The 25,093-nt window shown below is 32.4% G+C and overlaps 1 protein-coding gene across 1 annotated transcript; it reads left to right on the plus strand.

The window, feature by feature from the left end:
• Positions 1–241: 241 nt before the first annotated feature.
• LOC140062668 (adenosine 3'-phospho 5'-phosphosulfate transporter 2-like) lies at positions 242–13,377 on the plus strand. The gene is made up of 9 exons (XM_072108974.1): positions 242–359; positions 2,050–2,380; positions 5,121–5,242; positions 5,773–5,927; positions 6,667–6,774; positions 7,013–7,110; positions 7,480–7,684; positions 10,840–10,909; positions 11,984–13,377. The coding sequence occupies exons 2-9, from the start codon at positions 2,051–2,053 to the stop codon at positions 12,141–12,143; spliced, it is 1,248 nt and encodes a 415-aa protein (XP_071965075.1). The 5' UTR covers positions 242–359; position 2,050; the 3' UTR covers positions 12,144–13,377.
• The last annotated feature ends 11,716 nt before the right edge of the window (positions 13,378–25,093 follow it).

A 25,093-nucleotide genomic window follows, 5' to 3' on the forward strand; every position in this document is an offset into this window, starting at 1 on the left:
TAAATTTGAAAATAAAAATAAAATACTGTATCCTTTCAAATGTAGGCCTATGTGTCATTATTTATAACGACGATGGTTGTACATTTGAATTTAAAAAGGGCTAGATAAAAAGTCAAACAAGATGTGTAGACCTAAATGTTTATTCAATAAATCAATTATTAGCATGAACAATTTTCAAAAATACAATTAAAAATAGAGCCCGAAAACTGAAGCACCCAACAACAGTTTACCATAATTATACCGCCGCCGTTTCCAAAGATTAAAATACTTGGGGAGAAATAGAGGGCGTACTTACTTTTGCAACGTCAACAATGACAGTGGTGGTGGTGGTAGGTGGCATGGCTGGATGGATAAAGAAGGTAGGCCTAGCCTAGGCCCATACAGCATTATTAATATTCTATAATAAATAATTATATTATTACTAATACAGTGATATTAGGCCTATACTGTAATTGGGTGGGAAATTATATATGATAGATAGGATTTCCTAGGTTATACTTAGCAAGCTAGGCCTAGCCTAGCCTGCTAGTTAGGCCTAGCCCTACTAGGCCTAGGCTATATCTATTCCGTTTCTATCAATGACGATACTGCTGCTAGCCGTATCCTTGTTACCATGGCAAACTCCGTGGCTAACTGCCCCGATTTCTGGTCTGCCCCAACCCTCCGCGCATGGCGCCCAGACGTCTATACGTCGTCACTTGTACTAGATCCAGGCGCCCGCAGACGGTTGGTAGGTTTCTTGCCATTCATTCATTGCCCACCCCCTGGGGTCGATCCTACACTCCCTCCGGTTTTGAAAAGGAGGTAGTCACCCGGGGGTCACACAGCTAGCGTTGCTACCCAGCCCATGAGACTAGGTTCACAGGATTCGCTATAGCTCCTTGTGACATAATAAACATGGCACCCGGCCGTGCGCCTGGTGCAAGTATAACTAAAAACAATCCGCGCACTTGTTAAGTTGTATCGGTCAATATTGAGCGCACGAGCTGCGAAATATTGACACATACCCTCCCTATGTAACAGAACCCGTTTCCCCGATACGTAACCAATCCCGATTTAGCCCCAGGTGTTTGTCGCCGGACTGAAGCTAAATAATTCCCCGTCTGGCGGTTTCCCCGGTTCCAGCCATCCCCTGATAGCCACTAAATCGGGATCTTGGCTTGAAATTGCTCAAGCCACGGGAGTATCCCCAACCACACCGTCCTGAGACAAATTGCTGGGACAGAACGAAGACCCCCGTACGGCCTCGATCGTAGTCTCACCTGGGTCCACCAGCCCCTCCTCATTAGGGTCTGGTCCTATTTGCCGGTCTGGCCTGACGGGATAACGCATCTGCATTCCCATGTAGTACCCCCTTACGATGTTCCAGGACAAGATTATAGAGGCTGAGTTCCTCTATCCACCTAGCTAATTGCCCTTGGGGGTTTTTAAACGACAGTAACCAGACCAGGCTGCTATGGTCTGTTGTAACCCGGAAAAGTCTACCCAAGAGATAGTGGCGAAAATGACGCGTCAAATACACCACCGCCTATAATTCTTTGCGGGTCGTACAGTAATTGTGCTGCTCCGCCGTAAGACGGGTGCTAGCATACGCAATTACCTTCTCCCGTTCCCCTTGTACTTGTAGTAGTTCTCCCCCCAACGCCAGGTCTGACGCATCCACATCTAAAATGAATTCGTCCCTGGTATTAGGAAGAGTGAGAACAGGAGGTGTAATGAGAGCCAACTTTAAACCAGCAAAAGCAGCTTGCTGTTCAGGCCCCCATACAAATGGCACCCCTTTACCCAGTAATTCATACAACGGGCCAGCCTTATCGGCAAAATGGTCAATGAATTCCCGGTGGTAATTAGCCAGTCCCAGGAACTGTTGCAACTCCTTTACCGAGGTAGGTACGGGCCAATCCTGGACTACAGTAACATCTGTAGCCGAAATCGATAAGGCATCCCCACTACTTAGGCCTAGCTATAGCTAAAGTTTACATGTAATTTCTTCTAATCAACAGCTCCGTATGAATCAAGGTATTAATTATTGTATGACTTTTATTACAGAATGTCTAGTCACTCTGTCCAGTCAAGTCGACGCTACAATAATATTGAAAGTAGTTCCTTGCAAGTGCCATCAAATCGACAATTTATTCAAGCCGCAAATTACTTAATGTCTTCTGGTGACCCACAAGCATTGGATTTAACAAATCCTGCCACATATAACCAGCAATTTGCTGTAAAAATACCAAAAGAGACAGGTCAAAGTTCAAACTTATCAGACAATGAAAAGTGGACGGTCATAGGCTTGCCAGTATACAAATGGCCTGTATGGTTGCAATTTTTATTTTTAATTGGTGGAGTTTTTCTGTTTTATCTATTTTATGGATACTTGCAGGTGATTATTATGGCATTAAATTGTATCATAGTTTGACCTCATGTGACATATAGTGTTGCAATTTCTCTAATATTAATCTATAATACATACATAATACACAAATACACACACAAAGTATTCTAATCATATTGGAATACAGAACTAGAATCTATTCTTTGGGACACCCCTATTCAAGATATCCAGGGCTCGATTTAGTGCTAGCCCGGCGTACAATGGCTAGTAAAAACAGCTCCGGGCTACCTAAAGTATCTTCCTTTAAGCCCGTATGGCTAGTAGGTTGTGGGAACTCGAAATTGGGACGAACTGACCTCATAAAAATAACTCCAGCTTAAAAGACATATGTCTTGGCAATATCAGCAAAAAAAACCACTCGCGCGCTGCTGTGTGGCCATAACAAGTGATGAAGTAGGCGGAGCCTCTCATAATCCCGAATTATGATTGGCCATTTATGTTGTCACCCAGGTTATTGTGAAGTAGGCGGAGCTTCATTATCAGGTCAAACATGTCACAAAAATATGACCATAAATAACGAACTGTGATTGGCCAAATGTAGTAGAATTTTGTCAATGTTAAAAATAACTTGTCTAGTCTTGTCAGGCCTGGTTGTTGCAGATCAAAGCTAGGGATATTTTGGAGGTCCGGGTGGCTGGCTCTATCCCTGTAGGTAGGCCATGGAGGCCATATTTTATAATATGCGTAGGCCCAGATAGAATCAAATGCCATCGTGATGGCTGCTCAGCAGCTAGGTACTACAATTTTGGTAACAGTAGGCCAGGTGCTCCAATGCGATCTAGGCCCTAGGCTATAGGTAGGCCTAGCCTGTCTATCCTAGCTACCCTACTATAATAATAGGCTCTAGGCTAGGCCTAGCTTAAAGATGTATTGTCCCTTTGACTAATTCCAAAAAAATTAAAAATTAAAGATTTCGAAAAAAGGTGGGTCATTCTGAAGTATCATAATAGTTATTAACTATCACCAAAAATTTTTCAAAAAAAAAAATTTTTAACTGAAATACAGACGTTTTTTTGTTAAAAAAATAACTTTGACTTCCAGTCAAAGTTTTCAATCAAAACATATCCCATAATGAAACGCGCTTGTTTGGCTACTCTGTATGCATAATCATAAAACTTCCTCATGATCTGTGTGAAAATACCTTCTTAACCGTGACGAGTTGTAAACAATCCTAATTTAGCATATGCATAATGCATACTCATGGTTTGAAATCTTTGTTTACTTTCGCTCGTGACGATTTTCCAGATGAAATGTAATCAAACTAATTTACCTGTTAATTACGTAAACTTGTTGTTTTTGGCTCAAATTTTCGACTTAAAGTGAATAACTTTAATATTACTTTGATATGGCCACTTTAAATTTAGAATATTTTGACCTTCATTTTTTTGTGTTTCAAGGGACAATACATCTTTAAGGTAGACAGAATCTGATTAGTTTTCTTGGCTAGGTTGAAGCCCAACAACAAAAAGACCTCAATAAATCGATTCGGTGAATATGGTGAATATGGTGAGCATGAAATAGACTATGCGATGCAAAATTTTTATAGTGTGAACAATAAAGAAATAAAATGTTGTGTAATTTTTCATGCAATAGGGAGGTTTCCCAACCTACGAATCAAATACGATGACGAAAACGGATACGTCATACATTTGTGAAACTTTTGAGCTGATCCACATTTCATATTCGTAAAGCGTATTCGTGTTGACGAATATCACCAGTCATTCGTAACTACAAAACGAGTATAGTTTTTGATCTATTTGCATATTTTGCATTTGAATCAGGAATGATTCATGATTATAATATAATTATAGATTTATTTAAAGCAATTTACTAAAATGCCAAGTAAATTTTGATAAATAGCAGTCCTCACTCGCTTTGATGTTACGCTAGGCCTAGGCGCAGCCAAGCACCAAGCAACACGTACCTGCGCTTCGCTCAAATTTACCGCAGTCATATTTTGGACGCGCCTCAATATTTCGTTGCCATGCGAAACAGATTTTTTTATGGCTTATGAAAACGAATACGTTTTCATAACGAACACGTTATCGTATTCGTAAGATTGCAAAACCTCCCTAATAATAGTTTAATACAGTATGTATGTAAATGTGTAGCAATTCTCGAGCGTTTAGATTAGTGCGCCCTCTATTGTACAAAATGCCTGAATTCATTTATATGGCGGCCCTGCTATCACGTGGTGCGATATGAGTGGGCTAGTAAAATAATGTATGGGCTAGTGAAATCTACAGTGAACTAGCCCAGTGGGCTAGCAACATGAAAAAGATAAATCGAGCCCTGATATCCCTATTCAAGTGATAGTTTTCTGAATTCATTCATTTCATCACTCTGGCCAAGCCCATTTCGGAGACACACATTCCAAAAGTGTCCTCTTAATATTTTTGTAAAATGTTTTTTGTGTGTAGTAGTAGCACTGTATATAAAATGTTAAAATTGTCAAACCATGATTTTTATTGTTTTGACCATATTTAATGAGGGTGATCCATCCAGCAATTGCTGTATTGCTGGACCCTCATAGGTTCACAAGACAAACATATACACATAAATAATATACTCGACATAAACAAAGTCTTATTATTACAAGTCTTTGGGAGTGGAGTTGTAATTTTGTCCTTATATGTGACAGGACTTGAACCCAGGACCCTTGGAATGTAGCCAAGCTTAGGTTGATTTCATTCAGTGTACAATTTAAACCTGTTCTTGTATTTTTTAGGAGCTTATATTTCAATTGGATGGAATTAAGCCGTATGGCTGGTTTCTCACTTTAGTTCAATTTGTATGTTACTCTTTGTTTGGGATGACTGACCTTAGTTTTAAACTAGATCGAAAACGAAAGTAAGTTAACTTTCCTAAATATTAAAATATTCTGTTCAATATTTTCACTTTTTTTTTCAAATCTAAGCATGTTTAAGAAAATGTGATTGCAAAGACTTAATGGAGACCAAATCAAAGTAAACACTATTATACTGTATACTGTACATCACATGATAACTAACATTTCAGTCATTCATTCATCAATGGAAAATTACTTTCATTTATTGTCATTTGCATATAAAATATACCTGTTGTCACGAACTCCTTTCGCGTATGTTTCCGAGCGGTTGAAAATACTTCTTCCTTATACTCTATTGGATTACAGTTTCTATAATAGTATACTTCTGGAATGTTCCTGATTGTTCTTATATTAATTATACATGGTTTCTTAAATATAAAGATACTCTTATTCTAGAATTTTCATGTAGATACTATGTTATTGTATGGAAATGGTAATTTATTACACTGTAATTATGTTTGCTCTGAGATATACAAAAACAGATAAATGATATAGTGATATATTTGATACCAAATCTAATTTTTCTTTTCAGAATACCTCTAAAAACATACTTACTTTTAGCATTTCTAACTGTATCTACAATGGGTCTATCAAATGCCTCTCTGGGATTTCTCAACTACCCAACACAAGTTATTTTTAAATGCTGTAAATTAATACCAGTTATGTTTGTAGGAGTCTTAATACAACGTAAGTGGGTTTTGTTTTAAAGATATTTAAAAGAACTAGATTGTCAACTAGGTATGTCAGAGGGCTACTCAAAACGGGAACTGTATTTCTATAATGTAGTACTGTATACAATACCTAAAAACTAACAATATTTGAGAAATTCTTGTTTACAGAATGTATATGACAGAGTACTTTGTACATCATAGTAAAACATAATACAATCAGTATACTAAATTTCACTGGTGCAGATCCTAGGGTAGTGGGTGGTGAAGTTGTTCCTCTACATTTATTAGAGTGCAAAATTCCCTCTTACTTTTTCATGACAAACTCGTAACATTTTTACTAAGCGACAACTGTCAGAAACGCTGTTAATTTTTTGCTTCTTGTAACGCCAGCGATAATCATTCCCACTCCCCAACATTCAAAATGATGTGTTGTATAGTTTGTCTTCTCGGATAAGGACTATAAACCGTAGGTCCAGTGTACACATCTATCTCGTGTGCACTTTAAAGAACCTAGTAAATCTTTTGAGACGAGTATGGGGTTATCCTGGTGTACTAGTTGTCACTCACAGTCACTCATCGTAACTGGGTCCTCTGGACTGAAGATGTCACCCAGTATAAATAAATAATAATAAAAAAAATAATAATTTAATAAACTAATGACAGTACCAATGGTGTTATATAGCAATACATTTCCTCACCATTTAACTGAATTGAATCACAAAAATGATACTTGATTCTTCTCTTCAATACTGCAGGTAAGCGGTACGGGGTATTAGATGTGACTGCTCTTCTGTGTATGTCGTTGGGACTTGTTTTCTTTACATTAGCAGATAGTAAAGTGTCTCCTTCTTTTGATCAAACTGGTAGGTAGTATCATTACACACAATAATATATCTTTCTTTTATTATTACAAAATTACAACTTATATACAGTACATCAACTGGTTAATAAAAAATAGAATATAGCATTGGTAGAGCTGTCTAATCCCTAAACACAATATAAACAATAAAATATAGTACAGTAGTATAGTTTCTTTAAAATCTGAAACCAAGGGATGTCCAGTTTTCTGAAAATGTACCTACTTAAATTTGTTTTTGTTAGGAGTAATAATGATTTCATTGGCATTGGGTGCTGATGCAGTGATTGGAAACGTTCAGGAGAAAACGATGAAAGCGTACAATGCTACAAATACTGAAGTGGTACAGTCATTTTTTTTTACTATACTTTAACTTGTGAAATGCTAAAAATTAAACACTCTTTTAAAACCGGTATTTAGATGGCCCTCATGCCACTGGTTTCAGCATTGGCAAGGAATCTCTTGCTTTCAATACATTTTGTTATAGTGTAAATTTAAATTAATCATATAATATTTTTAGTATTCCTTTACGATTCCTTTTTATTTTTTGTCTATAATTTAAACTATAGTAGTATACGTATGAAATGCCATTTGTGCCAAAATATTTATATTTTTACCAATATTAAGACAAATCACCCACTACAAACTAAACTAGCTCCAGCATAATAATAACAATAATAATAATAACCAATATTTTATCTCTTTCTTACAGGTTCTATATTCATATGGCATAGGTTGCGTGTACATATTTCTTGGCCTGTTGGTGCATGGTAGTTTCTTTAAAGCTTTTGCTTTCTTCTCTCGGCATCCATATGAGACGTTTGGTTATACTGTTACATTTTCTCTCACTGGATATTTTGGCATCATGTTTGTACTTCAACTTGTACGTCAGTTTGGCGCCCTCACAGCTGTAACCAGTAAGTACAGATTATAGTGGGCGAATGTTTACAATTACAAACAAATACAACAATGGTCTTTTTTGTCCGTTATTCATCTGGAAATGATCTTGTTTTGATTTTTGTTTTTTAAGAAAGATAGATTTGAAACCAGATCAGTTTTCAAATGTACTTTAAAACTCCCATTCATTTTGATACTCCATTATAACCTGGGTTGTATGGACATTTTAAGTGGTTTGATTAAGAAATAATTAATTCAACCATGTTAAGCACACAAATGATGTTTATCAAGTTTTATAGGTTAATTAAGCATTAGTAAAGTCAGTATCATGTAATACAAACTTGTTTTAGTATCAACATTTGAGAACCTAAAAGAAACAAAGAATAGCAAAAATAATTAACTTAACTAAGATATGCTTCACTGCACAATGTTGCGCTTTTTAAATATTGATAATTTGAGACACTCTGTAAACAATAGGTTAATTGTATTAGCCTGGTAGATAATTTCAAGATTTAATTTCTTACATTTTCCTGAATTTCAACATTTGGTAGAATTTCGTTTTGTTTTCAAAACTAAAACTTGCATTAAAAAAAGTCATTTTTTAAACTTCCATAATTACTCTAGTAGCTAGATCAACTTTCATATGCACTTTGAGGTCCAGAGAATTTGACTTCAGAAATTGGTTTAGGATGGTCAAACAATCATTATTGGCTTGGTTACACATTTTGAAAATGTGGCAAAAGGTCAGGGTGAAATGATATCAAACTAAACACCAATAAGTCCTTAAATCTCGACAACCACTGGTCACAGCGAGGTAATTTTGGTCTCAAATTGATCAGAAGGTATACATTTATATTAAGTCTAATGGGACATTTTAGTCAAAAATGACCGGAAATGCCATTTCTGACCTTTGACCCACAACCCAGGGCATGTATGTATCTCCGTAACTACTGATTGTAGACACTTGAATTTGGTCTTAAATTGTTTGAAATAAACATTTTGTTATTTGTTGCACATTTTTAAAAATGTTACAAAAGGTCAAAGGGTCAGGGTCAAGGGTTATATGAATAAATATAAATAGATAATAGATAATCTCGGCAACCACTCGTCGCAGCAAGTCAATTTTAGTCTCAAAATGTTCAGAAGACATGATTTCATATTCAATCTAATGGGACATTTTAGTCAAATTTAGTCAGAAATGCAATTTCTGACTTTTGACCCACATTGGTCTATTATAGTTGTCTGTGATACCTTTTATTACATGATTGTACTTGCAACAGGATAGAATGAGGTTTAATCCAGTTATTATTCTTATTATATTAATTAATTTTTTTTTTAATCTGGGGTGTATTTATTTGATTATATATGTTACCATTATTACACCCAAACAAAATAAACGCCTTCCCTGAATAAATAAATGCCTGGGCCTTTTATTCGGGTAACTATGGTAAGTTACTTCTAGCATTCTTAACTGTTGAGCTCGAGTATTTATTCGAATTAACACCCGCTTTGAATAAAAGCCTCCCTCAAATAAACGCCACCATTCCCTCCAATAGAACATCATGTGGAATAAACGCTCCGCCACATGCATTTACAAAATAATTGTATCAACACATTTCATTAACTACCATAATCTACAATTTACCAAGTATTTTGACATAATTTTATCATTTTTTTATATTAATTGTGCTGTATTTTTTTTACATCTAGGTGGTATTTATTTGATTATGCTACCATATTATACTCCAAATAAAGATAATAATAATAATAATAATAATAATAATATTTATTCGGTCATCAATGTAAAAAATAACCAGGAATGAGAATAGGCTAAAGCCCAAACAGATTCTGCACTCACTCCATACAATACAAACAGTTAAGATAAAACCATATACAAGAAAAATACAAATAAACTATACATAACATGAAATATAGTGTTTTGTTAAAGCAGCCTTAAATATTGAAATTGTTTGTGAATCTTTTATGTCATTTGGTATTTGCTCCCATAGTCTAGGAAAGGAAACAAATACAGAATTATGAAAAGTATTGCCTTTCGAATTCCAACGTAACGTAATGCCTCCCCTCCACCTAAAAACCCTTTTGAACAATAAATGCCCGGGGTGTTTAATCGGATACACATGGCAAGTTACTTCTAGCATTCTGAAAAGAACTGTTGAACTTGACGTTTATATCAAAATTGTTCTCGTGGACAGCAATAACTAGTACTTGAAATTGAAACAATTTAAAGTATCAGTTATTGCATAACATTACTGTCTAAGGATAAGTTGTGTAGAGATATGTTTTTTGTTTTAAACATTAGTAATAGTATTTTCTGTTCATCTTTTAACCACATTTTCTATTACAATGAATGTAAATATGTATATTTCGAACAATTTGATACCAAATTTAAGTTTCTACGACCAGTACTTACAGAGATATGAAGAAGCCCTGGTATGTGGGTCAAAGGTCAGAAATGGCATTTCTGATCATTTTTTACCAAAATGCCCCATTAGACGGAATATAAATGCATGCCTTCTGAACATTTTAAGACCAAAATTGACTTGCTGCGACCAGTGGTTGCCGAGATACAAGTACCTTTATTTATTTGTCCATATAACCCTTGATCCTGACCCTTTGACCTTTTGTAACATTTTTCAAAATGTGTAACAAATAACAAAATATATATTTCGAACAATTTAAAACCAAATTCAAGTGTCTACGACCAGTAGTTACGGAGACAAATACATGCCCTGGGTTGTTGGTCAAAGGTCAGAAATGTCATTTCCCGTCATTTTTAACTAAAATGTCCCATTAGACTGAATATAAATGTATACCTTCTGATTAATTTGAGACCAAAATTACTTTGCTGTGACCAGTGGTTGTTGAGATTTAAGGACATATTGGTGTTTGGTCTTATGACCTTTCACCCTGACCTTTTGACCTTTCGCCACATTTTCAAAATGTGTAACCAAGCCAAAAATGATTGTTTGACCACCCTAAACCAATTTCTGAAGTCAAATTCTCTGGACCTCAAAGTGCATACGAAAGTTGATCTAGTAGCTACTAGAGTAAATTGTGAATTTTAACTTTTGATTGTGAGGAATGAACTTGAAACAATATTTGTCATGAATGTTTTATTATTGGATTATAAAATATATCTTTTCTCTCATTTCAGTCACAACTTGCCGTAAGGCTGTTACTATGGCCATGTCATTTTTATTCTTCGCAAAGCCATTCACAATTCAGTAAGTTATGCTTATATTTTCATATAAACTGTCTGTAATCTCATTTTTAGACTAAAATTAGAAAATCCAAAATTATTTTTTATAACAAATTTGCAAAATGTTCAAATCAGGTATGGAAAAGGAGATTTATGAAGAAATACCATGTGCCATATTTGTCGAGGGGGAAAAAATGAAACTAAAAATTTATTATCACCAGGGTTTGGTCACAACCATACTATTCACAAAATCAGACTTTTCTCAAAACTAGACTTTTGTTAAAACCAGACTTGTCAAAACCAGACATTGATCAAAATCAGACTTTTGTCAAAACCAGACTTTTGTCAAAACATTACTTTTTTCAAAATAAAACTTTGGTCAAAACTTGACTTTTGTCAAAACATGACTTTTTTCAAAACCAAACTTTAGTCACAACCAGATATTTGGTCACAACCAGACTTTTCAAAACCTTAGGAAAAATAACTTTCTCCAAACCTAACAAAAATAACTTTCTCCAAACCTAACAAAAATAACTTTACTCAAAACCTAAAAAATAAAACTTTTCTCAAAACCTAAACAAAATAACTTTTCTAAAAACTAAAAAAAAAATTTTTCTCAAAAATAGATTTACACAACCAGAAGTTTTTCAAAACCCAGACTTTAGTAAAACCTAGACTTTAGTAAAACCCAGACTTTAGTAAAACCCAGACTTTAGTAAAACCCAGACTTTAGTAAAACCCAGACTTAATAGTAAAAACCTGACTTAATAGTAAAAACCTGACTAAGTAAAACCTGACTTAGTAAAACCCTGACATAGTAAAAATCAAAATTTATCTTGTTCCAATATTCTATGTTCGAATCAGAATATAGTTGTATTTTAAATACAAGATAATTTTCCCATGGTTATATCATTACCACATTGCGCTTTGATTGATAGCAGCATGACAAGTAGGAGAGTTAAATATGATATTTTTAACCAAATCTATTGTAGCCAATAAAGATAAAAAAACTAATACAGCTTCTATAGCTAAGATATTTTAGAAATCTTCAATATAACTTAACTTAATTTTAATATTAATGATTGTCTTTTTTACTTAGGTATGTTTGGTCTGGTTTGATAGTTCTCTTTGGTATTTTTTTAAATGTATACAGCAAAAATAAACGGTCAATGGATCAATGGTTTGCCAATCATATAAGAGAGTTTATGATATCGCATCAGAAAGGACAAATAACTAGAGGCCCAGAACTACAGGTGTAACTCACAAATAGCTAATTTGTATACAGGAGTTAATAGGGATTGGTTTACCAATCATATAAGAGAGTGTATGATATCGCATCAGAAAGGACAAATAATTAGAGGCCCAGAAATACAGGTGTAACTCATAAATAAGTAATTTGTATACAGGAGTTGATAGTTTGCCAATCATATAAGAGAGTTTATGATATCGCATCAGAAAGGACAAATAACTAGAGGCCCAGAAATACAGGTGTAACTCATAAATAGGTAATTTGTATACAGGTGTTGCTAGGGATTGGTTTGCCAATTAACAGAGTTTGTGATATCGCGTCAGAAAGGAGGCCGGTAAATACAACGCACAAATATGTAATATGTATAAATGAGTTTAGTTTTGGTTTCAAAAACAGTTCTTTTAAAAGCATATCTGCCTTCCATGTTATCCAGGTTTAAAACAGAAACACAGAGTAAGCCCTCTATAGTTCCAAAGCCACGGATAATAGGCCCTCTACAGTCCCACAGCCACAGACAGACAATCCACTTGCTCATAAAGTGTAATTTACTCTTCCTTGGTAAAGCCTACTATTTTCCAGCTCCTTGTTATGTACACGGCACAAACTGCCAAAATGATCTGAGGATGAGGTAATGAAAGTAAACCATCTTTATACTCCAATATCAGACACTCAGTACCTTATTGCTTTCTGTATAAATCCGTTATCCAATAGCCGCCAGTATTCCAATAGATTGCCTACTTTTGACTCTGTCTATATCTGTCTACTTTTTATTCTATTTTCTCTATAATGGAAATAACTCATTTTTCAACAATTATGTCAAGGCTTTACAGAATTCAGTGTTTTCTGTTGCCATCCAACTATGTAGCTAAATCAAATTAGTATTTAGAAACTTTTCTATCAATGTATTTCACTGTGTGTATTCATTTATTGATTAAATGGAATACTACACATTATTTATATTTTCAATAAACTTTAGGTATTTTATGACTTTTTTTTTTTACTATTTTGAATAAATTATAATTGAGGAAAATTATTTTTATGTAAACATATTCTTACAAGTCAATCATTGCGTTGCAGTTCAACTAGCATGTGTTTAACGTTTTACTAGGCATTGAAGAACGCGGAATTAATGAAAATGAAATGAAATATGATATAGTGTTCTTTTATAAATGCTGTATTGGTGGTCGAGTTTTATATGATGTCAAATCATTACTTTTTTCCTTTCATTGTTTGTTCCCATCATTTGTAAATAAACAAAACAAAATCAATTTATATTTGAGCTAAACAAAACATTTCTTTTGACTTACGTTTTCTAGCTAGTTAGTATCGTTTTAAAAGGTAGCTCCGGGTTTAACGTTTTTATTAATAACAACAGCTTGTTACAGAGGTTTTCTATGATACTGGACATAGGCCTAATGCCATTTTGTGGAGATACAGTACAAAGAATAGTGTGAGTTATTCAAATTTGGCAAGTAACGTTCCCATTGCTGCTTTTTAAATGACGAAATAATATGCAGTAGTTGAGCTTAGTTCAAACCTTTATGATTGCATTAGTTACATTTATCCATACCACTAATACAATCACGTATAAGAGAAAAACTGCACAAATTCCGATAGTACATGTTTACACGAGACGAGAAAACGTACAGTATTGTAACAAACACATGGAGTATTCTGCGTTAACCCACGCAATAGTCTCAATTTCGTGTACGCACACATCTTGTAATAAATAAACCAGAAGATAATAAAATGTTGAGATTTTATGTAAAGTATCGAACGATTCGACTTCAACCAGTGCAAGACAATTCAAATTTTCAAATGAAAATGTGCACCTTTAAACATACATTATTTTAACGGATAAATCAAGGAACAGTTTTATATACCAAGCGAAAAATAATGTAATGGACATACTCCAAAGAAACTCCAGCCACCATTTTGTATTAGATACGTCACATCATCTGGACGATATGTGTAAGGTTACCAAAAATAAGCCAATCAAAACATCTCGCATCATAACATGTTTAAATTTAAATGCATTTGGACAAAATAGCATTGTCCACTTAGATCAATCTGCGCATGTGTGAAATATTCGCAAGGCATTTTGTCATAATACGTGCCAACTGAATCTTAAGAGAAAACTGCTTTAAACGTTTTCAAATTCAAATGCTGCATAAAGATTTCAAAAAGATTACTATTAAAATCAGATTTAATGAGAAATTTCATTAAAACTTGATAGTCATAAATAAAAAAGTTAATTCGTGGTTTTTATTTTATTCATCGATTTTGTATTCATTAATTTTGACTACTTTACAGTTTTAATGGTGTATAAAATCAGTTTAAGATTGATAGGTTCATAATCTTATATAAATCGTTAACCTTCTTGCCATCACCTTTCAAAAAATCTGAATAAAAAACAAATAGTTCCACGCTAGGTTGTCTTTAAACTTTAGAGTCAAATTTATTAAACATTTTAGCAACAAAATCATATTAACTTTGTTCAATGATTTTGCTTATGTTAGTTCATCAGTTCAGCAAATATTAATATTTTGTTTTATATCTTAGAAATTTTATTAAATAAACAAATTGTTTGAAACTTAGTTTCTATTCTACATCTTGGAGTAGCAAGTGTATTATATAATTTCTATCAACAATATGGGGTGCTATCTTCGCATTAATAACCTAAAAGAGCATAAACGACGATATTTTTTTCATACTGAGATCATATTATTTATTTTGTTAGGAAATAATTTTAGTAGCATTTTGTTGTTTTTGTTCACAATTTGTTGTTTTGTTTATCCCAGTTAACTTTAAAGATGTATTGTCCCCCTGAAATTTTTTTTTTTTTTAATAGTTATCCACTTTGAACAAAAATTGAATCGAACAAAAATGTATTTACCTGAAAAAATTAATGTAAAGCAAAAATACTAGTCAAATTGGTTGCCAGCCAATGGGTGTTTGGTTGAATTTAACCATTTATTTTGTCATTTTATATGAGAAAACATTTTTTTATGGAAGGTATTAACTTATTAAACTGCAAAATTACCTATGTTTTTAGGGACAATACACCTTTAAGAATTGTTCGTAGTGTGTGCGTTATTTAGGGTCATGGTTTTGCGCTTCCTTTGGGAGGTTGGCCTACAGAGATAATTGCTATTAATGAATGTAGTTGAAGTAGAGCTCAAAGGAACTGAATAATCGATTGGAAATCAGAAAATTACAAAAGAAATAGTTTAATTATGATTTTCCGCTTTTCTGAATATTGATCTTGTTAACAACTGCGTCGATAGAACCAAGCGATGACGAAAGTCTTATAGCGTTTGATCCCAACTCGTATTTCTCTTAATTAATCCTGTAAGCAACTTGATTGAATATGAATTAAATCGCAAATAATTCGTTTGTTTTGGACAGCTCGTTGTCTTCTTGTCAGTGCGTGCCGAATAATAATAGTGCAATTTCACAGCTGTAGTTGACAATTGTCCACTGTGGGTTTAAATATACTTCTACTACGGTGCTACGCCGATGTGTATTGGATTGAAGGCTATGGTAATTTTGTACTAATAAAAAGAAAAGACCATACTAATAATGAATACATCACACCACCTTTTTTGTCTCCTTACTAAAGCATATATTTACTACGAATATTAACAAATAATTGATATGTCCCACTGTGTGTTTAATACTACCATGTGTGTTATATTGCAGTCTATGATGATTTTGTAATAATAGAATAAAAGACCATACTAATAATGAATACCACCCCCCCCCCCCTTTTCATTTTTTCTTATTACTAAAAGCGCGCATATTTACTACGAATATTAAAAGAATTGAAATGTCTACTGTGGGTTTAACACTACCATGTGTATTGGATTGCAGGCTATGATGATTTTTTAATAATAAAAGGAAAGACATACCAAAATAAATCTATCCTTTATTTTTTGCTCCTTACCAAAGCATATTTTTGGCTTCTCAATAAAGTTGAATTAATGAATATTTACTACGAATATTTAAAAGAAAGGATGAATAAAAAGATGGCATTGGGGTTTAGCACGGTTATAAATCGGTAATGATACGCCCTCATACGCCCTCATTACTACAGTACAGTTTCAATGCACTTCTAAAGCTCTGTCTACATTATCAAACATTTTGTGATAAACTAATGTGATGTGCCCATATATGCACATGATGATGTCATATCAGTACCATATTTGGGCATATCTGTACCATATTTGGGCACATCACACTTTTTGTCAAACTAGTTTGATAGTGTAGACAGCGCTTTACTTAATACAGTATAACGATATTAACTACAGTGATTCATTAGATGACAAACTACAATCAATACTAATCAAGTTACTGGCTATTTCATAATTAAATAAAAACGAACAAATGAAGGAAAACAGGCTATATTTACGGTGTTAACGTTAACTGCCTAATGTCGACATTCCATCTATTATAATAACATATGCCTTCTGCTGTTTTGATCGAGATATCAGACCTCATAATTCAAATCTTTTTTTCATTATGTAATTCTTTTTTATTTCAAAATGTATGTATCTGTGATTTACGGTAATACAAATACAGTATAATAGTAATAATAACAGTAGTGGAGCTGTAGCGTGGTGTGGTTAACATGCTTGCCTCAATCTTAAGGTCCAGGGTTCAATCCTGACCTACTGACAGGGTTATAACTCACGACACTCCCTAAGCCTCAAATGAGACATAGTTATTATAAGCATGATAAATTATCAAATAGTTTATCCATCCTGTAATTTGCGGGTTACTCGCTGTTGGATGCGTGTGAAATAAAATAAAAAAGCACTAATCGTTCGTTGTTCGTTCTCCTAATACAGCCGTTGCTTAGCAAAACAAATAATATCCATAAAATAAGTTAATTGGAAGCACCATACTTATCTACACCTCGATCCCCGTAACGCACTAGAGTCACGCTAACGTAAAATGCGTGGTGGCACTGTACTTACGGAGAAAGTGTAATGCACTGATAACTAATAATGGAAACTCGCCTTATTCCAAATGCCATTGAGTGTTGTGCAGTTATTTAAATTCGTTAGGCCTTAGGGTCTACAATGCAGTGTAATAACATAAAAATATTACGTCACGAAAGAAAAAAAATCAGGATTACAAGTTATTAAAAATTGCAATTAAAATGACAAATGGCAAGATATTAGAAAAAAAGAATATTTTCATATCTATAATTTAACATGTTTTTTAAATCATGATCTCCTCCGGTTACTTAATCAGTGCAAGAAACTGTAATCATTTTATCTGGAATCATATCTTTTAAAGATGTATTGTCCCCAAAAACATGAAAAATCAAGATTAATTAAATCAGACTTTGAATAAGTTATTTTGTAGTTTTAATAAATGTAATCACTTCCGTAGAAAAAACTGTTTTCACTTATAAAATAATACAATAAATGGTTAAATTCAACCATAAATCCTTTGGCTGGCTGCCAATCTGACTGTTTTTTGCTTAAAATTACAGTTTATTTTGGGTAAATACATTTTTTTAGATCCAATTTTATCCAACAGTGTATAACTATTATATGGCATTAAAATGGCATAATTAAAAAAAAAAGTTAAAAATTATTTGTCAGGGGGACAATACATCTTTAAATAGTTTAGATTTGATATTGGGTCTATGCATTACAACATGGTTGCGTTATCGCAGCAAAGTAATTTTTAAAATAATTATTAGAAATTCTTTAGTCAGCGATTTTTACACGCGCGTGTAGATGTTGTTGAAAATGGTAGGTACGCGTGCGTTCAACTGCTGATATGGTACGGGAAAGAACCTATACAAAATCCAGCACTAGTTTTAATGATTATATTCCGTAGAAACTATTTTCAATAGTAAGAAAATGGAATGTTTACATCCCATTGTAACCTCACTTTTTTTAATTGTAATTTGTAAAAGTAATATTTGTTCATGCCCAGTAAGACGATTTATTCAGTGTGTACGATATTGATAATATGAAAGATTATCTATTCCGAGGCCTTCGTACTTGACAGATAAAAATGTGATGCATTATTTATACGAAATGATTAAGATTAAATATTAATATAAGTCAATTTATTCCGTCGAACATTTCAACTATGAACGCATTAAAAAGAAATCATATTATTATATAATAGAAAGTATGACACATTGTGCTGTGCATTTTTTTAATTTATTATTGTTAGAGAATTGGTTAAAAGTAACTGAAAATGTTTTAAAACAAATTAAATTAACGGTTTATTTTGTCTTTTTCTATATGTAATTATTATTTTTGTCCACTATTTTCCCGGAACTTCACAACTAAAGAAAAAACTACAAAATATTCTAAAAAGTTAGTATGTTAACACAGGAAGGATAGAACTACTCTACTGGAGTGAAGTTGTGGCTTGGTGGTTAGGAGTGGAGTTACCAATATAAGGGTCCTGGGTTCAATTCCTGTCATAGGTCAGGATTTTTTCTCATACTTAATATGTATGTCTATCATAAAGTTCCAACCTGTTTGTTAGAGATCAATAAGTTCGACCTACACCAACTATCGTTCCATGGTATTTATTTTTATCTAAAATTCTCTAAGCCTCAATTATTTCTGGATTTCTCGATGTTAGCCGATCTCAGCCTGGGTGGTGTTATGAAACAACGACTTTAGGTTGTCATATCAGTACCATATTTGGGTACTATTTAATAACACTAAATTAAGCAATATACCAGAATATAATTCTTTTCCAATGTTCGCACTAACTATATGACTCCATGTATTTTGTTGTTCGAGATGCAATAATATATAGAATATACAGTACATGATGAGATTAGGAATATTTGTATTTAAATCTGTAAATGTACGGTACTATGTTTACCTTTTATCAGCTATGATATTAGCAAAGTCGAGTAGAACTTAGCAAGCAATCAAGTTGTGGATTTAGATAGAAATCGTTTTGTAAATTGTTCCTGTATTGAAAAAGACCTAGAACAAGCGATGACGTCGGTTTGTGTTGTAATATAGTCTGGCCCTTGGCATTCACCGCGTGCCTTAATTGCAAATGAACATCAAGGAATGCAGTGAACACTAAGAAATGACTATTATACCTCAGAGGGCGCTTTTTGTTATTCGTTTCCATTAGTCCGCTCGAACAGTCACAGCTTGAATCCATACATTCAAGATAGTGTTGTGCTCCAGAAAAAGATGAAAATTGGCATTTACAACGCAGAGTCTCATGAATTTTAAATGTTGACGAATTGCTGTAGGAAAAAAACACGAGTCCGTATAGAATAAATTCGACACTATGGTTGTACTGTAATTCAGCTTTCCTATCAATTATTATGTAAGATCATTCATGAAGTTGAGAAAAAATATCCATTCCTCTTAAAACTATGTGATTCGTATTATTGCATTGACACAACTTCTGTTAACCTTTGACATTAAAATGGTAGAAAAGTAGAGTATGTATTCACACATTTATACATGTCAGAGTTCAGTTTATCTACACTAACCCATTGACCTTTAAAGGTGTATTGTCCCCCTGAAAAAACAATTCTGAAAAAAAAATTGTTGTTGAATATTCCATTTTAATTTAACATAATAGTTATCCACACAAAAAAATTGGATCGAAAAAAAATATATTTACCTGAAAAAAATGTAATTTAAAACAAAAATGGTCAAATTGGCAGCCAGCCAATGGATTTTTGATTGAATTTAACCATTTATTTTGTCATTTTATAAGTAAAAACATTATTTTTTTATATTTTTTTTCTATAGAACTGATTAAATTTATTAAAACTGCAAAATAGAATATAATAGAATAATAAGTCTGATTTAATTTATCTTTATTTTTTTTTTCATGTTTTTGGAGGACAATACATCTTTAAATAACGTTTCAAACGTCATATTTCTATTATTATAAACCCCCGGTTATTATATAACAACAAATATGAGTAATATATTCTTGTATTCTATAGTTTAGTAATAAACTTTTCAACTATATGATTTATAGTTACCCTTTGGCTGATTATAGATTGAACAAATTTTAGTTTCAGTTTAGTATTTTGTAAATAAATTAAAGAATTTTGAAGTCCTTAATGTAATATGGCGCGCGGAAGACGGCACCGTTCAATTTTTTTTCTTAGTAATACCATGTCCTCCGGTCTTGTAAGATCTTCATCAGGCGAGGTTTTAAATCTAGGATGAATACAAAATGATTACCTATATACCTATATAGTAGGCCTAGTATTTAAATTAGTGTAAAATAGAGTGTAAAGAAACACATAGTGAAATATAACCCTCTATTTGATGGATAAGGAACCATGTCAAAATTATTCTACTGCGCAGTAACTGCATATTGTTTAACTCATACAAACTAGTTAGTGCAATTATTTAGCAACATTTACTGGATAATCGTACACACTGACTGATGCAGCAACTGCCTCACAAACTTCTACATTAAAACAAACGAAAATCATATGTTACTACAGTAAAACATGTAGTTACTGCAGTAACTGCTGTAGAACAATTTTGACATGATCTCTAACAACTAGTCGATGGTTCATGGCAATTTCTCAGATATCTATTAATAACGTGCAATATGACCCAGAGAGTCAAAAATTAATACAAAAAATGATCATCTTTGTAATTATGCTATGATATCTGGAAAACATTTTTTCTAAAATTATTATATGGGTTAATAATTATTTCTGGCAAAAATAATTAAATTCATAGATTAGGAAGGTAGGATATCAGCATATTCATCAATATTTAGCGATGCCCTGGCAACTATCGTACCTCTGGGAACCAGTAAGTATTGATTAAACTGATGCTTGCTTGCGTACGCTATTTGAAATAAGAGGGTGTATGTTTTAATAAGTACACTATAGACGTAGACAAAGGCATTTTTTTCCTTCTGTAACGGATTTTGTCATAAAATATTTGTTCTTCGAAACATTACACCTGTCTCCGTTGCGTTATATCGTTAAGACAACACACATTATATCAGCAGTATCAATAAACTGCCATATAGTTCTTTGTCTAACGTATAAAATTAAAACACAAAGGTAAATCATCAAATGGTTCCACGTGGTCATCTTAACATGAAACACAATAGTTAAAGTTATTATCTCAGAAACAAATACATTTTTCAAATTCGTATTGGATCAAATAAAATGTTTTCAACATTTCAAACTGACCAAAGTACTCTACTGCAGGAAATTTGATAAATCATTAAAATGTATAGCTTTTAAGGAATTTAACATATATGTGCTGCCTTCATTGGTTGCTTAAAGAATGCGACACATTTTGTTTAATTATCATATTTCTCCCTTTAACCATATCATTTGTATGAATGGACATTCGATCGAGAACATCAATTTCTAGAATATCGGTTCGAATTGAACCGTCCTATCTTTTTTTTCTGCTTTTCTAATCACCTCTGGTAATGTGATAATTAGAAAAAATTATTTCTTGATGCACTTGAAATACTGTTTTGTAGAATGTGCAATGTGTGTAATACTAAGTAATGCTTAGTATATTTCTAGACAAAAAATATTATATTTTTTTTATTTCTGATACAAAAAAGCTTTTAATTCTGAGTGTAGTGTAATGTACAATGTTTTTTCCCTTTTTTTTTTGTGAAACTGAGTAGACTTTTTCATACTATTTGTATCATGGTAGTATATCACGATGGGTTGACCTTCCTCATTACCTCAGGTGAAGTGTAAATTCATTCCTAATAATAAATATCGAAGAAAGATCACAGCAATTTTTACGCTGACCGAAACATGTTTTTCTTTATATAGTATGTTCATCAATACATTCTGATATGATCAGCTTAACAATTGTTGCGATGTTTAAAAAATGTGGTGTGCCCATATATGGACATGATGATGTCATATCACTACCATATCGGGGCATATCACTACCATATTTGGGCACATCGCACTTTTTTTGTCAAACTACTTTGATAGTGTAGACAGCGCTTTAGATGCATTGTAATGGTTCTGTCAAATTGACCCTTGGTGAAATTAAATGTATGAGTCAGGTTACGAATGTGTATTCTGATAGTGTGTGTCATGGTGGTGTGGCTGTTTGCCTTGCTTATCATCCTTAAGGTGTGTGTTCAAGTTTAAGTTCCTTGACAATAAATGTATTAATAACTATTAATGCAATATATGAAATTGCTATAGGCCTAGAAGACTTCGTTACGAATGTCGAATCAAAAAGTAGGACGAGAGGTCAATGGTTTTTCCATATCAGAACTAGGATGCAGAGGTATTAGAACAAAAATTAGGACAACATTTTCTAAGTTTGAATTTCCAATTATGATCTAATTTTCCACTGAGTAAATAATTATAACGAAATAGAATTATTACACTAAAGTAATATAATACAAAATCATTTGTTTAGAATTAAAATAACATTTTTCATTTGTTATGGAATTCATCAAGTCTTACAAACGTTAACAATGTTTTTTTCAATATCTCTTAAACAATTAGTAATAATCATAATGCTTTAATAGGCTTAATATCATTCGATCATCAAAGTGACCTATTCAAATTTCCATTTACCAATATCAATCATGATGTTTTATTGTAATATATTTTAAAATATGTATTCATTCGATTTAAAATTGTATCTTGAGATGCTGAGAACGATAATAGCATTTTTGACTTTATCACGTATATTCTTACTTTGATTGATGAGAAAATAAGAAATTCAAAACATGTATCATATCATTACTGACAATGATAATTTCCAACACAATTAAAGTATAAAAAAGCTTTTGATTAAAGAGAAGTCCATTAGAAATTTAACTCGCATACTCGACATACCGGACTCGACTATGTGAGTTCGAACAATATGTTTTTGTTTTCTCTTTTTTTGTAACTTGTTAATTTTCCACTAATCTCAGATATATTTTGTTTCTAAATTTGTACTGTTATTCACTATTGTTGTATAAAGTTGGTGTTTATCATTATTTTCTGCAATCAATACTTTGGAAAGACTACGTTGGTTTATAACGACCACGTAAAACTCATCCTAAACCGTCACATTGTGGTTAGCTGTATTTTCTATTTTTAATAATGTGATTGTCTTTATACAATTGTCACCATTCTTTTGTGATAATAATGAGTAATAAATAGTGGGTATTTATTATATTTATAAATAACAATAATAGTTAAGTTTCTACTTAATAGCTTTCTGATTGGATATTTTTGAATAACGATTTTTTGTTCTCCTTTGTGGAGATTCCACACACTTTTATTTCTTGTATAGAAATGCATATTTAATAAATATAAATTATATGGTCATATTTATATTTTTCATTAATAACATGTTCATAAATATGTTTCTCTACTCTACTATATTCAAGGTGTATATAACTTATAGATATATAACATAACTAAAATACAGCATTTATATTTCATAAATCATTATAATACAGTATATATTTTTTTTAAATGATAATGAACTGACATATAGACGCCTTCTGATCAATATACCATGAACTGTTGTTATCAATAACACGTCATAGACGTAGAGTGACATCTATAATAGTTTTATCGAATAAACTTCATTAAGCTATGCTATGTATAACGTGTTTACAAAAAGATAGATATATGCCAGGTAAAACAAGTTATTCTGTTTATCTTATCGTATGATAGTTTTTCATTTAAATGACTCATTTATACTAGACGTATTATTAAGTGAGTTATCAATTTTAAATGTGACTTGAAGTCCTGATGTGACTAGAAGTCTCTTTTTGTAAGTTAAGCATTTTACAGAAATGGCGACAGATGGCATTTGTCTTTAGGCGATTGACAATTATTCCCCTTATTCAGCACACAGTGGTGCTGTAGTGATGTTTCTTCTCTGGATCCTGTCGAGACCATTAAGTTAAAGTCTTAATGTAATGTACTACGATCCATTTTAATTCCAGTTTATCAGGAGAGACAGGGGCAATGTTACTTTAATGTATTTTTATGCGTATTGTTTAGGTGACAATTACTAAACTCCTCTGAATTTGGACGACAGTCTGTTGTTCTGGAGGTCTGTTTCTTTTCTGGGTCCTGTCGAGAATGTTTAATTAAAGTCTTTCATTTTAAATTCAGTTATGTTAATTTTTTTTTAAAGATTATTAAGATTGATAACCAAGACAGTATAATCAATAATATTAAGGAACTTGAATTGTTTGGTTACTACGAGTTTGCTATTTTCTAAAAAATTATTCCTGATTTTGTTATTTATCCGTAGGCATACCTTATCTTATCTGATGTGAATAAAGTTCACTATTTCGAATTTTAATTTAGTAACATCAATCTGATACATTCTTCATATGCCAAATACTCTACTAAAAGTTTTTAATATAGCTGTTTTTCTATCTAAATACATTATTTGTCATGAATGAATGAAAAAAAGATAATATTTATAGATTAAAATGAATGTGCCACTTGACTTTTTCATAACTCTAATAATAACGGGCATTGAACTTATTTAAAGTAATCACAAACATAAATTGATTTTGAATTAAATATAAATTTTACAATTATTATTTTACAGTCAGTATGGCATCATAAATGATATACTGTTAAGATTCTCTTCTAATTTGATATTTATTTGCCATCTGTTTGAAGAGCTTTTCGTTTGATTCCCTCATATAGACGAGTTTCTTATAGTATAAGTATGAATGTAATGCTATTTGATGATCGTGTACTAACCCAAGTTCTGTAAATATCACTGACATTTAAAGAGTAGTTGATGGCATGACTGAGTGCTTGTCAATACAGTTAAACAAGATTCCAAGTTACTTATACATTTTGTATATAATAAAGCCTATGTTGTAATTTGGTAATTTTTCTTTATTCTATATTTATTTCTATTATTTATTTAAGGGTTGTTCATCCAATTTGGTAAGACATTAACATACAACAATTTTGTATTTTGTATTTAATTGTATTAT

Source organism: Antedon mediterranea, chromosome 11, assembly GCF_964355755.1.
Source record: "Antedon mediterranea chromosome 11, ecAntMedi1.1, whole genome shotgun sequence".
In the NCBI taxonomy this organism is placed as follows: Eukaryota; Metazoa; Echinodermata; class Crinoidea; order Comatulida; family Antedonidae; genus Antedon; species Antedon mediterranea.

Coding starts and splice junctions, on each gene's coding strand:
- LOC140062668 (XM_072108974.1), top strand. CDS start 2,051: ATGTCTAGTCACTCTGTCCAGTCAAGTCGACGCTACAATAATATTGAA. Junction 5,243..5,772: donor AAACTAGATCGAAAACGAAA/GTAAGTTAACTT, acceptor TTTTCTTTTCAG/AATACCTCTAAAAACATACT. Junction 10,910..11,983: donor GCAAAGCCATTCACAATTCA/GTAAGTTATGCT, acceptor TTTTTTACTTAG/GTATGTTTGGTCTGGTTTGA.